This window comes from Leishmania mexicana, chromosome 20, assembly GCF_000234665.1.
Source record: "Leishmania mexicana MHOM/GT/2001/U1103 complete genome, chromosome 20".
Taxonomy (NCBI): domain Eukaryota; phylum Euglenozoa; class Kinetoplastea; order Trypanosomatida; family Trypanosomatidae; genus Leishmania; species Leishmania mexicana.
In genome coordinates, this window is record NC_018324.1 from 1,294,974 (window position 1) to 1,311,432 (window position 16,459).

General features: G+C 59.7%; 4 protein-coding genes across 4 annotated transcripts; all 4 read right to left on the reverse strand.

Moving 5' to 3' along the window:
- Positions 1–1,147: 1,147 nt before the first annotated feature.
- On the reverse strand, positions 1,148–2,371 carry LMXM_36_3310 (putative actin-like protein; the record flags this gene model as incomplete). The annotated part of the gene is made up of 1 exon (XM_003874635.1): positions 1,148–2,371. One exon carries the CDS (start codon positions 2,369–2,371, stop codon positions 1,148–1,150), a length of 1,224 nt encoding a protein of 407 aa, XP_003874684.1.
- A 1,259-nt stretch (positions 2,372–3,630) lies between these two features.
- On the reverse strand, positions 3,631–4,095 carry LMXM_36_3320 (conserved hypothetical protein; the record flags this gene model as incomplete). Its single annotated transcript, XM_003874636.1, has 1 exon — positions 3,631–4,095. The coding sequence occupies one exon, from the start codon at positions 4,093–4,095 to the stop codon at positions 3,631–3,633; it is 465 nt and encodes a 154-aa protein (XP_003874685.1).
- Positions 4,096–5,372: 1,277 nt separating this feature from the next.
- On the reverse strand, positions 5,373–6,599 carry LMXM_36_3330 (conserved hypothetical protein; the record flags this gene model as incomplete). The annotated part of the gene is made up of 1 exon (XM_003874637.1): positions 5,373–6,599. One exon carries the CDS (start codon positions 6,597–6,599, stop codon positions 5,373–5,375), a length of 1,227 nt encoding a protein of 408 aa, XP_003874686.1.
- A 1,260-nt stretch (positions 6,600–7,859) lies between these two features.
- LMXM_36_3340 (hypothetical transmembrane protein) lies at positions 7,860–15,449 on the reverse strand (the record flags this gene model as incomplete). The annotated part of the gene is made up of 1 exon (XM_003874638.1): positions 7,860–15,449. One exon carries the CDS (start codon positions 15,447–15,449, stop codon positions 7,860–7,862), a length of 7,590 nt encoding a protein of 2,529 aa, XP_003874687.1.
- Positions 15,450–16,459: the final 1,010 nt, after the last annotated feature.

Sequence of the window (16,459 nt, forward strand, 5' to 3'; positions counted from 1 at the left end):
GCACCCAGGGAGAGAGGCGCACGGCTGCTGGCAAGCCTAAACAACAAGAGTACGGAGAGGCAGAAGTATGGTGGTGATGTAAGAGTCCTCTCCTCCGTTCAGCCTCGCTCCTCACTCGTGTCCCCTTTGTGGACTTGTCGGTGTGCTGGTGTGCGTGTGTCTGTCTGTGTGTGTGTGTGTGTGGCGATGCGCTGACATCATTCGCATGCGCAACGTAAAAGGAGATGAACAACCAGCGCACGCGTGCCGCTGCGCAGTGACCCCAATAAGACGCGCACGAAAGAGGAGTTTCCCCATACAAATGGAAAAAAAAACATACAAAAGTAGAAGACAAGAGAGAAAACCAAGCGGATCCTCGTGAGACAGGGAGGGGGGAGGAGGGAGCATAGCGAAGCCGAAGTCGAGGAGGGTGGTACGCGAAAAGCAAGGTGGAGGAAGACATTGCATGTCTTGAGGTAACACATGCACGTCAGCGATTGCAGCTCCCCAAACCCGTACCGTCGCGTCACCTTGCAGTGACGTACGTGTTTGTACCTGCATGTGCGTCTGAAATCGCCTCCGCACTCTCGCGTGACAGCGTTTGCCTCCCTCTCCCCCCAACACACACACAGCGGCGTGTGCACATGGCAGGATGTAGGGGGTATTGCTCGCTGTTTGCATGGACACACACACACACAAAAAGATGTGCGACTCGCGCGCGCACCTACACAGTCAGAAGCGCCGCCACGTCATCGTGGGGGTACGCACCACTGTCTCTCACCCTCCTTCGTTTTTTTTTGCATGTTCCTGTTTGCTTGCTGTGCTCATAAGCACCGTGGGCTGAGACGGCACTCGTGCATGCATGCAGACAACTACATGGCATCTTCTCCACCTCACAGAGCGGGAGAGAAAAGGAAAGACAACAAAGAAATCAAAAGGAAAAAAAAGAGTCGACGTGGTTTACATGCGAAGGACACAAGACGGGGAAGGAGAGCGGCGACTGCCTCTTGCTGCTCCTGCAAGGGCCCACACGTGTGTTGTTCTCGTAGCAGTGAGACAGTAGTGGCCAGGGTGTGTGTGATGGTGTGGTGTACATGGAAGCAGGTATTGCTAATGAGTTGCTTTGGATGGCGCGGCAGCTGCCGTCTGGTATGCCCCGCGTGGCCGCCTACTGTGTGTAAAGATGCACGACACTGCTGCCCTGGTCGTCGTACGTGGCCTTGGAAAGGCACGTGTCAGGGAAGACGCTGCTGCAACCCCAGATGGACGCCCCCATCCACGCCGCCGTCCCACGCTCTGGGAACGCCACGCAGGTGGCCCGTACCCCTTTAGGAGCGATATCGGCAATCTCTCGCTGCACGCGCTGCTCAGTGCCAGGGAAAAGCGTACTGCCGCCGCCAAGCACGACGTTCTCATAAAGTGTCTGCTCAAGGAACCGCGGGGCGGCGGCGGCGGCATCACGTAGCATATCTACCCAACCACGTAACGCCTTTGTCACAATGGGGTTGCTCTGCGAGTACCCCGTAGGGGTGGTGGGTCGCCCTGCCGACATGGCGGTGGTGTAGGTGAGGTACGTGTTGTCGAACAGCGCCTCAGGAACCTTGTAGGCGTGCTCGAGTAGAAAAATGCGCTCCTGATCGGGGAGGATGAACCCGTCGGCGGGGTCGGGATGGGAATGCGTGCCGACCTGCCTGACCTCCTCGTCCTTCGCATCGGCGGACACGCGGCACAGCGCTTCCTTCGCGGCTTCCACAACATCGCGGTCGGCGGGGGTGGAGAGCGGGTACCCAGCTGCTCGCAGCGCAGCAAAGAGCTCATCGGTCAGCGCCTCGCCCGCAATAGAGGACGACCGCACCGAGTGTGCTAAGGTGTACCCCTCATCTACTGCTGCAACGCAGGTGCGGCCGGCGCCACTGTCAATCGCCAACCCTCTCGTGCGCCCACTCGAGTAGAGTGTAGCCGCCGTGTTCGTCAGCAGCCCTGCGAGAGGAATGTTAAAAGACTCGAACAGCAGCTCGCAGAGGCGCTCTCGGTCGAGTCGCGACTGATCAGCGGGCTCAAGAAAGAGAAACGGTGATGTGTCTGGCGTGACGCGGGCCTCCTTCACGAGTGCATAGAACAGAAGCTTCTCGAGTGCGTTGTAGTCATACACGTGGCCCTCTCTCACGGGGTACGTGAGCGACAGAAGGCCGCTGTCGTTGTAGGCTGCATCGCCAATTGCAATGTCGAATGGGTGCTGGAGGAGCGTTGGGCGCGGCCGCCTCGTGCCAGGAAGCCCTACGCAGCTGCGGAGCATTGTACGGGGTGCCTCCTCACCGCTGAAGCCTACACGAGTGTTGCGAGTGCCAACGTCCACCACCACGCTCTGTATGCTAGCGGAGATACCGGTCATGACGGGCACTCTCTAGCCGAGTGTCACGAACGACGAAGTGAAGAAAATACGGTGACAACAATGAAGTTGCTTGGAGGGGATGCGACAAGGCCTCGCACACTGGCAGGCGAGCGGCCATGCGCACATGATGTAGAACGACCAACAAGAGCAGTAGGAAAAAGGAGGTCAAACACGTCACATATGAAGTGCGGGCAAAGGTACGAAAGTGGAGAAGGAGGTGGTAGTGGTGGTGGTGGGAGGGGGGGGGTGGCGACAGAGGGTGCTGGAGGCACACACCACGCGATCCGGGGAGAGGAAACACCTCTTCATCCCTTCCCTCTTCCCCCCCTCACCCCACTCCTGTAGAGGTGAGAGAGGCGAGGTTAGAATGTGAGACACAGGGCACCAAGAAGCCGTGCGCACGCTCATTCGCCACGGTCAAGCAGCTTTGTTTTTTTTTCCTTTCCGATACACGCATTCCTTCTGCAGTGGGCGGTAGCCATGGAGGCGAAGACGGTGAGAGAGGAGGAGGAGAGAGCTCAGCAAAACAGGAAGCAGCTCGAGAGGTTGCTTCTCCCGCTTCCTCTACTGGGCACGTAGCCGACAACAATCGAGCTGTCGCGGTAGACGACTCGCGCAGGTGGCCCCGCGCGTTTGACCTCCCTATTTCTGTTGCTGCTTGCACTGCCGAAGAAGCGCGACGCGGTACCGTCGACGTGTCCATTCTGTCATCACGCAGCCATACGCTGTGAGGGAAACGAGGAAGAGGCAAAGAAGAACAAGACGAGTCCGCGCACACGCCGAGGGACGGAGAGGAAGGGGAAGAGCGCCGACAACATACGGGTTCTTCCCTCCCCTCATCCCATCGACCTAACCTCGTTCATCAATGACGCTCACCTACGATGGTGTGCCACGCTGATCTCCACCTCAGCCCGGGACTCGGCTCACAAGAAGGCATCTGGGCGAGACCACATGACCAAGCAGACGCGTGCACGGAGACACACATACTCTCCTCGCCACAGCATAAGGCAGAGAGTGGGGAAGAATCGGCGCGTGATCCACCCACATACATACACACACAGGAAAACTGATAAAGAGCAAAGGCAAAAGAGGAGACCCGTCACAGCGCACATCACCAAAGGCACGGGAAGCAGAGGAGAGAGGAGGGAGAGGGACAGGGCAAGGGATCAGGGGAGCGTCGTAGCCGCCCCAGCAGCGCACCCGCTAGTTCGCTACCGCTACCCCATCTATTGCGATACATGTCTTTACGACTCTTTCCCTTAGGGGGCGTACACGCCGGAGGGGCTATGATAGCCGTTGGGTGCGCTTAAGACCTGTGGCCGCGTAAGCTCAGCGCGCGTGTTGTCGATAGCCTCCTTGTGCATCTCGAAGATCTGCGACATGGTGGCGTTGCGCTCGTACTGCTCATGTGGGTTCATGCCACCGGAAAGCCAGCGGTCTTTGTTTAAGTTGGTGCTGAAAGGCTGTTGGCGGAACAAAACCCCCACCGCCATACAGCCAACGGCAAAGACTATGATGGTCATAAACACTTGATCGGGCAGAAGCAGAAACAAGAAGATTGTCCGCTCTCTTCGTGTTCGGTGTGTACTCTGGATCGAGGCGACCTGAGCGTGCGCGTTCATATAGCTGTTGCGGTACAGCATTCCTTTCTCGGACGCACGCGCGCCAGGGGAGAATGCGTGCAAAAACGGTTTCATGTACCGGCCAGCGGATCGACGGAGCATGGTGTGAGTAAGTGGGGGAGTGTGTGCGTGTGTGGAGGTTACTACGAACTACAGCAGGAAGGGGGAACACAGTAGAAGCGATACGCAGTTGTTGATATGAGGTCCAAGCGGAACGACAACATGTAAGCTCGGAAGGGATGCACCCACGCTAGGCTATATATTGGCTAAACTACGTCCTAGAAAGAGAACACAATGGCTGCACGGCCGCGCTGACTCGCCTTTTCTTCGTGATGTGGCAGTCTAGATGCTGAAGATACTCTGCGAAGAATGATGAGTTGGGGTGGAAGGGGGTGGGGCAGAGAGAGGGTACAGAGACGGCGTGGTGGATGGCGCACACCACTGCGTTCACACACGAAGGAATCGACCTTGATGGCTACGAGAAAGGGAAGCAGCAGATGAGTAGAGACAGTGAAGGGAAAGAAATAGTGCAACATTACCCTCACAGAGAGAGGTGAAGGTAGTGGGAGGCTGACACCTCGGTGAAGTTGGTGAGCTCCTGGTAAAGTTTCTTCCCAAATGCTGCATCGGCTATTGCCGACGAGTCTTTCTATTTGTGCGTGTAAACTCATCAGTGTGTGTGTGGGTGTGAGGGGTGTGGGTGGGTTGGGGGGAGGATGGTGGCGTGCCGCCCGCGCAAGCCTGCGTGCCCCTTCCTCGTCGCCACTTACCCCACCCAGTTTCTCGCACAGACAGACGGATCTCGTGCAGTCGAAGTGACTTCACTGACAACTTGTGTGCATGTGAGAATGCGGATGTCTCTTCTGCTTTCGATGCACGAGGGGGAGAAGAGCACGAAAAAGGGGGTCGAAAGAGGCGGAAGGAACGAAAAAGGAAAGCATGCGGGATAGAGGACACAGAGGCGCGCGCGTGTGTGACCATCTGCGCTGCTCGCCTCCCCCCTTTTTCCCAAACATCTCTCCCACTTCCACCTTCCTTGCCACCCAACAGATGGTATCGCTCATGTTTGTACATCACACGTAACATTCGTTTCGGGAAGGGGGAAGAGCACACAAAGTGAGGCCGACGGCGTCGTTGCGGATGAATGAAGGATGCGGGCGGAGGAAGGCCGAGAGGGAGCAAGAGGGATCGGGTAGGGACGACGCCTAAAGAGTAAAGCAACCACTCCCCCGCGGAGGGAGGGGAGGGGGGCTTCCTTTTGTGCGCTGCTGCTCTCCGGTCCCTGGGTCGACTCCCCACCCGCGCACACCTCCCCTCGACTCATGTATACAGCAGGCGTAAAGGCTGTCTGCCCCATGACTATGCACGCCTTTCATTTTCTACATGTAACCATTCGCGCGCGCCGCATTTTTGAATTCCTCGATGCTGCACGTGCTACTGCCCTTGGCGACGAGCGCAAACACGGCATCGATGTCAGCATCCGACATGCCAAAGTCGCACTTGTGGCACAGCCGGCGGATGTCCTCGAGAGGGCGACCCCCGGCAAAGTACTTCGACTCTACCCCGAGGGAGACGTAGTGGCAGGGGTAGAGCAGCTGGTGCGCACGAACTTCGTCCTTGAGTGGCCCCGTTAGAGACAGGCCACTGTCCACCGGCACAGCCACGGATGTGTCGGCCTTATTGGCCACCGCCGCATCGGCAGAGCCGGTGAGGCCTTGCTGGCCAGCCTTGCCGGAAGCGTCTTTATCAGTCCTAGACCCGGACGCCGTTTGTGCCCAGGACGATAGCAACTCCCGTACAGTTGGCTGCTCTGTCTGGAAGTAGCTCGCCGCCGTTCCTGTTGCGCCGAACTTGGTGACACTCCCGCGCTTCTCCTCGTCCCACTCAGCCGGGTCATCGAGGCCGTAGCTCTTCGACTTGCCCAGCTCCCTCGCCACTGTGGTTTCGTAGTCCTTCGATAGCTTCGACACCAGCTGCGTGGCGGAGTCGTTGAACAGCGTTGCAGCGGCCGTGCTGTCAGAGCGGGCAGAGGGCTTGCCGAAGCGATGTTGAGTGGGGTCAATGCCAGCTTTTTCCCAGTCGTAGTTGCGCGTCAGCTGCTCGCCGGCAGGGTGCAGCACGTCGACAGAACGATACCCTGCCAGCACCGACTGCGTCGAGTCGCCCTTCTTCTGTGTAATGCCGAAGCCGCCGAAGGGGACCGGCACCGGATCCCGGGGCACTGGGGCGTGGCCAAGAGGCTTTCGACGGTTGCTGAGGTATTGGGTCTCACGCTGGGCGTCTAGAAGCGCTGTCATCTTGTCCGCATAAATCTCCGGCCGCAGGCACGCATCGGCGCCGCCCGTCTCCTTACCCTTCACGCCGTGCCGCATGTTCGGGTCTACTGGAGCGTCCTTGGCGAGGCCCCAATGGCGCCGCTGCTCACCGACGTCGCAGCCGCGGTGGTGAAAAGAGCGGATGTGGTCCGGCGTCACAATGCCGTTGGGGTTGTAGCTGGAGAGCAGCTCCGCTGTCGTGGCCTCCGTCCAGTCTCCATGGACACCGGCCGGGCGCAGCTGTGGCGCAATGCGGTTCAGCCGCGCCTGCGAGTTGGAGTAGGTAGACATGGCGGGGTGTTGTGAGGCAGAGAAATGGGAGACGGGGCGATGCACGTCGCGAGGCGAGTGCCGGCGACGGTGTCTGCAGCTCTAAGTCGCTGTATGGAGTGGAGAAGCAAAGGAGAGAAAAAAAACGGCAGGGGAGGGGGCGCAGTTACACACGCAGTGGGTGCCACATAAACAAGCGAGAACACAGAGCTATGCTGAGGACGGCAGTGCACGTCCTGTGGGTAAAAGTGTGTAAGAGTGCAATCGCCTCGTAGGGGACAAGAGGAAGGGGTAACGATGGATTCTTTAGCTGCTCCGTATCACACACTGAAGATTGGAGGAGCGAGGGAGTGATGTGTACGGCATCGCTGACGTGGCGGTCATGGAGGAGTTCCTCTCCTTCGCCAGTCTCCGATTACCAGCCTCTGGACTGGTCACCCTGCGCTCCCTCTCACCTCCTCCTTGAAGGCGAATGCGCTGGTCCGAGGAAGAGTGCGTCTGCCGCTGTTTGGACACCCGCCTGCAAGAAACGCTGCTGCTCCCTCCCTCCCTCTCCCCTCTCCTCTGCTGGAGAGAGTTCAAGGTGAAACACCAGCGGGCAGTAATCGACGCGGATGTTGCATTTGGAAAGCAGCTGTGGCTGCCACGAGGTACGGTGAGGAGCCGACAGAATAATAAAAAAGCGGCCGACCAGATAAGCGCACCCACACACACACACACACACAAACGATGATAAATATACACAAGCAAGGAACGAGCGGGGAGGAAGAGAGAGCGCTGAAGAGTAGCAAGCAAAATACACAAAGAAATCAGAACCGCAACGAAAAGAAGCAGTGCCGCAGGGGGAGATGCACATCTGTTGTGCGTGTCGCACACCCTCCCCCCTTCCCCCACCCCCCCCGCGGAACACGAGCGCCTCCGGAATCGCCAGTTGTGTTTCGATGGATCCGGCCTTCTTTCGGGTGTGCATCGCTTCCCCGTGCCTGAGCAGAGCACATCAAACAAGACGCCTGGCGACCCTGGCGGTAGAGCCACTCTACCAAAGCGCACGCTGTCCAGAGGGAGGGAGGGGGGAGGGTGCCTCTTAAGTCTTCAGGAAGAGGGAAAGGGGATAGGAAAGCATGGCAGCAAAAAAAGGAAAAGGGCAAGTAAAAAAAAGGTTGGTCACCGGTGCGCTGCGCAAATGTACGCGTGGCGCCTCTTCAATGCTCTGTTCTCCCTCCTGAACCTACAAGCACCTTCACCTCCTACCCCTTGTTCCGCCTCCAGCACCCACCTTCGCTAACCACCGTGCGCCGGGTGCGACACAGCTGCCGGTACCCCACTGTCGCCATGCCCCTCGCCATGCCCCTCGCCAGCCTCTCCTTCGTGTGCCTCGACTGACGGGTTACGGCGACTATTCCGGCGCCGTACCTGACCCAGCCCGAGCAACTCTTCATGGCCCGCATCCCCGTACATGCAGCGCAGCGACCCTGTTACACGGAACAGTCGCTCCGCTGACCGCAACAGGTCCAAAAGCTCGAGGTATATGGCGTGCTCGAGCCGCAGGTCGCCATACTCTCGAGCCATCTCCATGCACCGCACCAAGTTCTCCAGGGCAGCCGGGTTGGCCATATTAGAGTAGAGCAGGGTGCTCGTCTGGTTTGTCAGCACGGAACGCAGCAGCCGACCAAGGGTCAAGACGAACGTGGTGTAGAGGGCTACGATGCCGACGCCTTTCAGCAAAGAGATGCCCATGACCACCGTGTCGGAGATGATGACCATGTAGATGGACACCTGCTTAGCCGCCACGCGGCTATGCATTTGTGCCGCGAGTGGCGCCCGAACGGTGCTGCTGCCACTACCGTCGGTAGCGTCTTCGTAGTTGAAGTCGTCACACCCCTCACCTGTCGTCAGACACCGCCACTCGGCCGCGCTGCTCGAGTTCTCAGACGGGATGTTACCCCCTGGGAAGAGTGGTGCGCAGTGCAGGCACCAGTAGCGCACCACTGAGTTGAGAGCGACATCCCTGTCGTGGTTCAGCTCGAGCGTGCAGTTGTGGTGGTTGCGGTGGGGGAAGCGCAGGTTCGTCGGAAGTCCATCGATCCGACTGGCGCGGTTGAAGACAAATGGGCTGTAGAAGAAGGGCAGAGAAGCAGAGCCGACCACGCTGCTGCTGCTGTTCTGAGAGTCCGCCACCGCTGCCTCTCTGGTGTCGCTGGTTTCTTGCTCCAGGATGGTGACCAGGTCCTGCGCGGTGTCCCAGGGAATCGGCCAGTGGTTCACCAGCGACGCCGCCACTGCAGCGTCCGTGCTGCTCACGCTGCGAGAAACCTCCAGCGCCTGCAGCATGTATGCGCTGGACGCGTTCGACGCGGCCGCGCGGAGGCCAGCCAGCACCTGCCGCACAGCCTGCGGGCTGGCCATCCATAGGCTGCTACTACATGACGTGAACTCCATCAGCTGCACAGTCTTCCCTACGGCCATGAGGTCATACGAGCCGAGCGTGGGGCGGGTCCGTTCAATCCACGTCCACCATCCCTCTGGCGTCGTGACGTTGTCGTGCACCGTGGTCGCAAAGAAGTCGTAGGCGCCAAAGAAAGAGAGCTGAAAATTGAGCTGTGTGGCGCTGTTTGCCATAGTGGACGGGTTGTAGGTGGAATAGTAGAGCAGAGGCCCCAACAGGGCCAACAGGGCGAGGACGAGGCGACTCACACCAAATGCCCACTTGGAGAACGGCGCCACCGGGTCACCAAGCTTTTCGTTGCGGCGGTGCTTTTCCAGGTAGCGATCCCGGCACTGGTATACGTACACGTAGATGTCCTCCACGGTCAGGTACTCCTGCAGACTCAGCGACGTCCGCAACACTGTCCAGTCCACCAACGTACGCAGCTCCCAGAGAAATGGGAGCGAGCGGTAGACCGTGAAGCTGTAGCTGAGGAGGCTGCCTAGGTGGGTCGCGAAGATGTGGCGGCGGCGGTGCACTGGAAAGCCGCGGCACACTTGCATCACAGAGAGCACAAGGGCCACAATTTTGAGGGCGAGGTACACGTTGCCGGTGGCGTGATCCGACACCGTCACCGCATTCCGCCACCACCAGTAAAAAAGGGTATACGAGAGGGCGCACACGCCGTTGGCGAGCGCCTTCAGACGCATGGAGCGCTGCACGTATAGCATGCGGTCCATGACAAGCTGCAGCACGCTCACGCATATCAGCAACGCCATCGGGCCGGGGAGCAGGTTGTTCTGCACGTTGTCCTGCAGCGTTCCATTGTTTTTGCCGGCGATACGGCTGTAGTAGACGGCGACCATGAGCAGCGCCACGGAATCGACGGAGGTGTAGGAGATGTACCAGTCCTCGCCAACCCCCGACACAGTGAGGAGGTTTTGGCAGTAGTCGGCCACCAAGGCGCGAAAGGCGCTGCTGATGCTAATGCCATGCGCAATCGGCGTCAAGAGAAGAAAAGATGCTGAAGGCGATGCTGTCGTCGCTGCTGTGATGCTGTTGGACAGCGACTCGCCTCTAGCAGACGACGCCGGGTCTTCCGGCATGACCGTCACGGGGGAGCTGTCCCGCACCGTGCTTTGCTGCTGATCCCGCTCTACATGAACGCCGTGGATGATGCTCACACGATCATGTAGCACGAGCACCCCCATCGTCACCAGATCCATCCAAAGCGTATCGTAGCGCAGGGCACCGCGCGATTGAGGCACATTGGCCCACACCTGATGACTGCTCCTGCTGCCGCGGTTCTGCCCCTTTAGCGGCAGCAGTACCCAAGAGAGTACTGTGATGAGGGAAGAGTTCGTGTGGCCGTAAAATGCCCACATCGAGGCCGCCTCCTTCAGTAGCATCCCCGTTCCGAGAAACACCCCAAACGCCTTGTACACCACGCGCGGGGGGTGGGGGTGGTAGGCAAGGGCCACCTGCACTACGTAGCACAGCCCAATGAGCTCCCATAAGCAGCCAGTGAGGAGTGCGTTGGCGACTGAGCAGCCCAGCAGGGCGAAAGGAGTGTGTCGCAGCACCACTTGCACCGCAGTGCGCAGAGCGTACTGGCTGAGTAGCCAAAGCGTCGACGTGGAGGAGTCGGTGGCGACCGCGGAGAGGCGGTACTCGGAGGGGTGGTAGGTGTACGCTGCCAGCTTGTCGCATATCCGTCGCAACCACCGCACACATCTCTGCCGCCACCACCGCAACAGGGGTGGCTGCGCCTGGTCGGGCGACGGCGGCGGGGCGTTGCTCCTGCCGTCCACGGCGGGAAGCGTCAGGGGAGGCATCGGCAGTTCTCCTGCGTCGTCCAGCACCTCGTTCACCTCCTCCGGCTCCAGCACTGGGGTCATAGACGGCGGCGACGGCATCGACACCCGCACTCTCTCAGCATCACTGCCATGATCGTCACCGCCCTCTTCCACGTAGTCGCTGCCTCCCCGTGTGCACGTCTGACAGGTAAAAACCATGTCATCACCGGTGCGCAGGGCATTGAGGTACGAACATACTTCCCGGTCCACACGCACCACCTTCTCGGTTGCATTCGCCATGCGCGACAGCAGCTGCCGCTGCAGGGCGGCATGCCGCGCCTCACTCAGCAGTCGCTCCTCACCCTGCTGACGCAGCAGAGCCGTGCACGACTGTGGGCAGTTGTACACGCAACTTTGCAGCCACAGACACACGAAAAGCATGACGTGCCGGTGGGAGAAGACGAGCGCATTTCCGTCCACGTGCGAGGCATCCAGGGACCACCCAATCAGCAGCCCCACCCAGGGTGGCAGCTTTGGTATGGCGTCGCGCACACAAGGGCAGGCAGCGACTAAGGCGACGAGCGGAAGCAGGGCGTAGAGGACGACGGTCAGACGCCACCACCGCCAAAAGCTCCAGTGCAAACGGTGGTGTCTCGCCGCCAAGCACAGGCCAGCGAGCAGCAGCACCGCACGTAGCACACAGGGAGGCCACGTCGTGGCAGAGCCGATGGCGACGGAACCGCATGCAACCAGCGGCACGCGGCGCGCTACGCTCACGACGACACTGCCTTTGTGTGGCGGAGCTGGGCTTGTCGAGAGGGGCGACGTGTCAGTCCCCTCGGCGGCTTCTTCGTCGCAGTGAAACACGCCAGCGACGTCCCTAAAAAAGTAATGTATTTCGTCAGGTGGCATCTCAGACAGCAACGCGGCAATGTCCTCGTGGTTCTCGCGCAACTCTCCGGAATGGCGCCACACCCAGTCCAGGAAGCTCGGGCTGTGGATATGGCGAAGGAGATGCTCACTTTCGTTCTCACGTGGCGCCCCGCTGCTGACTCGGAGCACCACACACGCTGCGGCAGCAGCGCAGCACACGCTGTCCAGCTCCGTCTTCGTCTTGTCTTTGTTGGTTGAGCCGCCAAACAAATACGGGTACATGGCAAGGGCACTCCACCAAGGGAATACGGTATGTAGCCAGTGCAGCAAGTAGGCCAGCGCCATCAGGGCAGCCGTGGCCGACCCGAACGCACTAAAGAGCAAGCGCCGCCGCTGCAGCACGCCGCAGTTTCGCACTTCCGCCGAGATCCATACCGCCATGACCAGCAGGCCAACCCCCCAGCCCAGGGCGATTTTTTGCGTGAGGTACAACAGCACCCAGAGCAGTAGCATGTAGAGATGCGTCGCGCAAGTCCGCCACACCCGGCACCACATCCTTCCTGGTCTCGGCAAAGCGGCCGTGTTGCGCTCTCTCCGCCGAGCCACCAACGCGCACTGCAGCTGCAGGGATTGAGCGACACCAACGAGCAGCGGAGCTGCAGCGACGACCAACGTAGATGGAAGGTTCGCGCCAGCGCTCATCGCAGACGAGGGCCTCCAAAGACCAAGAAGCTGTGCCGGCGATACGCCAAGCCGCGTCTGCGCATCGAGCCACCCGGGTGAGAACCACAGCTGGTATACACACTGCAGTGCAGTGTGCACGGCAGCCACGCCTAAAGTCCAGCAAGGGAAGACTCCGAGTCCCGGACCAACCAAGTAGAGCGCCGCCAGAATGCTCGGCCGCTGCAAGGCAGTGTGAACCATGGCGGCGAGAACAGCAAAGGAGAGCACATCAGAAAGCACCTTCGGCCACCACAAAAGTGCCCGCCAAAACCGGCCCGTCGACGCCTCCGGTGCACCGGTGGTCGGCGCTGCAGCCAGCGAGGATGGCAGCGAGCTCGGTAGTGGGTGTGGCCTCGCGGTGGCCGTTGCGAGCACAATGATTAGCCACCAAGGAATAGAAAGTGGTGTGAGCCACATGGCGGAGTCGGCGGGGAGACCGATGTCCTGCGCACAGCGCCTCTCCGATCCTGGCGGACATCCGAGTGCGCGCAGGAGTTGCCAGAGGCGCGGCTGCGCAGGCTCGAATTCCGCTGTCAGCATGCACATGAGCACCACTCCGCAGTAGCCCACAACAAGGAAGCGGCGCCACACATACGCGAGTCTGTGCAACCGTAGGTGATGCAGGAGGGTCACCGTAAAGAGGAGGAGGATAAGCACCGTGACGCTTGCACTCCTTGGCAGCAGCAGGGCGATCCACGCGAGCACCACGACGCCAGCGACCCGGTGCACCGTGTGGATGAAGCGTGCCCAGCTACAGCGGAACGCGAGGCACTGCGCGATGTGTGTCCAGTTCGTGAGCCACTTTGGTGTGTACCGGCTACACCACATGAGCACAAACTGGGCGAAGAGGTACGGCGCACAGTCTTCCCACGTAAGGGAGGTGATAATCACGTAGTCGCCCATAGAGGCCTTGATGAAAGGCGGCTGGGTTCCCGTGGGAATGTGCTGACGCTGCTGCTTCTGCTGTTGCCGCTTTTCGTCGCCAGCGGCAAAGATGCCGTAACAAAGCTGCACACCGACAACAACGGCCACACACACCGGCGGCACCGTGCGCAGCCGTCGGTATAGCATGGCGTTGCCGCCGATCACGCTGACTCCGAGTGACACCACCAGACAAGTGGCATGGAGAAGGTCCATGGAGGCGCTGCTGGTGCCGAGAACAAACATGCAGAGGATGACAGCGTAGGTGTAGAAGGGGCCACTGACGAGGAGCTGGGTCACCTCCTCCACCGTGAGGCCTCCTCGCGAAGCGATAGGCGAGGAGGCGCCTGACTGTTGCGCGGCAGTTGCGCAGATGGCGTCGAGCTCGATGGTGCGCGGCGAGCGTCCCACGGCAACCTGAAACAAATAAAGCAGTCGCTTTCGGTCTGCCGCGGCGTCGCTCAGCTGTGCACGCAACCACGTAACCTGCACAGAGTCTGTGAAATGCGCGTTGGCTTCGGTAGAGAACCCCACGCGGTTTACAAGCGACGACTGCGACGGCGTAGCGGGCTCTGCACCCTCGTCAGCGATGTTGCCGCCGCTGCCGGTGTCGCCCACACCTGCGACACTCACATATACTCCGAAAAGGAGAGCGATGAGATGCTCCGCAACAACTTGCGCAGCGACAGCACAACCATCGTCCGGGTATGCAGGCCTTGCTGGTGACCACTGCCCCCATGCCGTGGTGCGCGGATTGCCTGCCAACGCTTGAAACACGTACTGTACGAGAATCGTGCAGCACAGCACGGTCAGTACACAAGCGATGGCGATACGGTGCGCCGAAGGTGGTGCCATCGGACTCTGTACCAGGCCGCCAGCGCAGCAGCAGAGGTGGAGCAACCACACTGCCGCCGAGACAAGACTGGGGTAGTAGACAGCGTACGCGAGGAGAGCTGTGATACACGCAATGGCAAACACCTGTGGTGTCCGTCGGTGACGGTTGAGCAACCCTTCGTAACTTGCGGACATCGATCGAAAAGAGGCGTTGGGCACCGAGGTGGACAGCACCGGCTGATCCCCCGTGGCGAGCAGGCGAGTGACCTCTTCGCCAGCTGGCACCGCCGCATCGGCGCCGCTTTCAGGGAAGGCGCTCTCCGACGATTCCGTGCCGTGGTGCATGAATGCTGCGCCGAGGAAGACGCCTGCCATGCCGACCATCTGCAGCGCGTAGCGAAGACCTGCAATAGTGTCCAAGGCGGCGGGCCCCATGCCGAGCAGTCTGCACCAGTCACCGTGCGCATTCGTGAAAAAGAAAAAGGCGCCGTTCTGGGTTAAACACACGCACACAAGAGCCACCGCAACGGCGGTTCCGAATGCGTGGGGGATGTGGCGCTGCGCCCCCGTACCGCTTCCCACCGCGCTGCGCTGTGGTTTCCGGATGCGGTGCTCGACGTACAGGAAAGCCGCTACAAACACAAATGTAAAACCTTCTAGACACAAGCCGACCAGACTTGGCTCAGCGGTCCAAGCGGCGGCCCAGCTAAAGAGGGACAGCAACAGCCCGGCTGCGGGGCGACGAGCGGCGAGCATCGCGCCTGTCCAGCGAGGAAGGAGGCTCCAGGGCACCGACCTGCCCTGCACCGCACGCGTGGCGCGATTACGAGAGAGAACGCGACCGGCGAGAGTCCGCTTCAGGATCAACAGATATATCCCCAGGACTACGACTGTGGCTCCTGGGCACACGATCGTGTTGACGTAATCCGCAGCGTCCCACTGCTGGACGCCGAGGAGGACCCAAAGAGGGTAGAGGGTTCTCCATACGGCCTTCTGCACCCATGCTGTATTCTGCTGCAGCGTTGTGACTGTGTTCGCGACAAGGCTGCAGAATGTCGAGGTCACCAAGGAGGCAAGTAACACTTGCCAGAGGCGCGAAGGAAAGAGACGCTGACCGATGAGTGCCTTGCGGTGCTTACTGCAGTAAACAAGGGCCCCAATCAGCCATACCGGGGCTCGCAGGCTCACAGTGCTGATGGTGGCGAGCACAAAGAAGAGAATGTGCAGCGTCGCCACGCGCCATCGAGAAATCGGCGCCGGCCCTCCATCCGGCGTGATGACTTCGTGAGAAGACGACATCAAAAGAAGAAAAAAAAGGTCTTCGCTCGCTTTCTGTGTTGCTGCTGGCGCGTGTGCGTGGAGAGGGCAGAACAAGGAGAAGCTCAACACGTATGGGGCGTGCCGTTTCCACTCTAGAGAGATGATGTATGGATGTATTTATGCGTGTGACAGTCGAGTCTCTGTATGCCTATGGCGTTCCCTTCCAGACACATGCAATGGAACAACAACACCACGAAAGCACAAAGAGGGCGAAGCTGGATGTGTGCAACGCGTCACGTTGAACCGATGGCCAAGAACGAGGTAATAAAATACTTGATGATTAGGAAAGCAAAGCAGAAGGAGAAATGATATAACTGTGCTAGAAATAGAGGGCGTATGAGCATGTGCGTGTCGGTGGGGTGATGGTCAAGCCCCAGGCACGCGCAATCCTACCGATACCGATGTACGTGTTGATTCGTTGTCCCCCCCCCTGCCCCAAGTATCGGCTGTCGACACCCGAGAGCTCAACGCGCACCCGCGAAGACGCTAGCTGAATGCGATCGAGAAAAAAGGTGTAAACGAAGCGAGAGAGAGCCGACGAGGAGGTAACGAACGAGCTTGAAGGGATTTTGCTTGCCACACACTGTACGGGCTGACGGCTGCAGGAGTGTTCTGTCAGTTCGTGTGCCCAGCGAGAGGGAAGGAAAGAAGGGGGAGAGGTGTCAGAGAAGGGGTAGGATCAGTAACCTGTGCGCAAGTGCACGGATGATCACGCTACGCACGAGGGAATGGTAACGTGCACAGATGCTTTCGAGTGTCCCTTGCACGAGAGCCCAACAGAAGCATGTCGGCGTTCTTCCCCTTTTGAGGTTTGCAAAGCTCGAGAGCGGGGTGTCCTCTCTGAATCACAACGCTCTTCTCTCAGCCGTCCTCATCAGGGTCTGCGAAGATTGGTCGCCTCTCCACTCACCCACCCACCCCCACACATATACATATATAGCTGACACTTCACATGAAAACGGCCTTAGATATGTGAATCGCCCACGCCT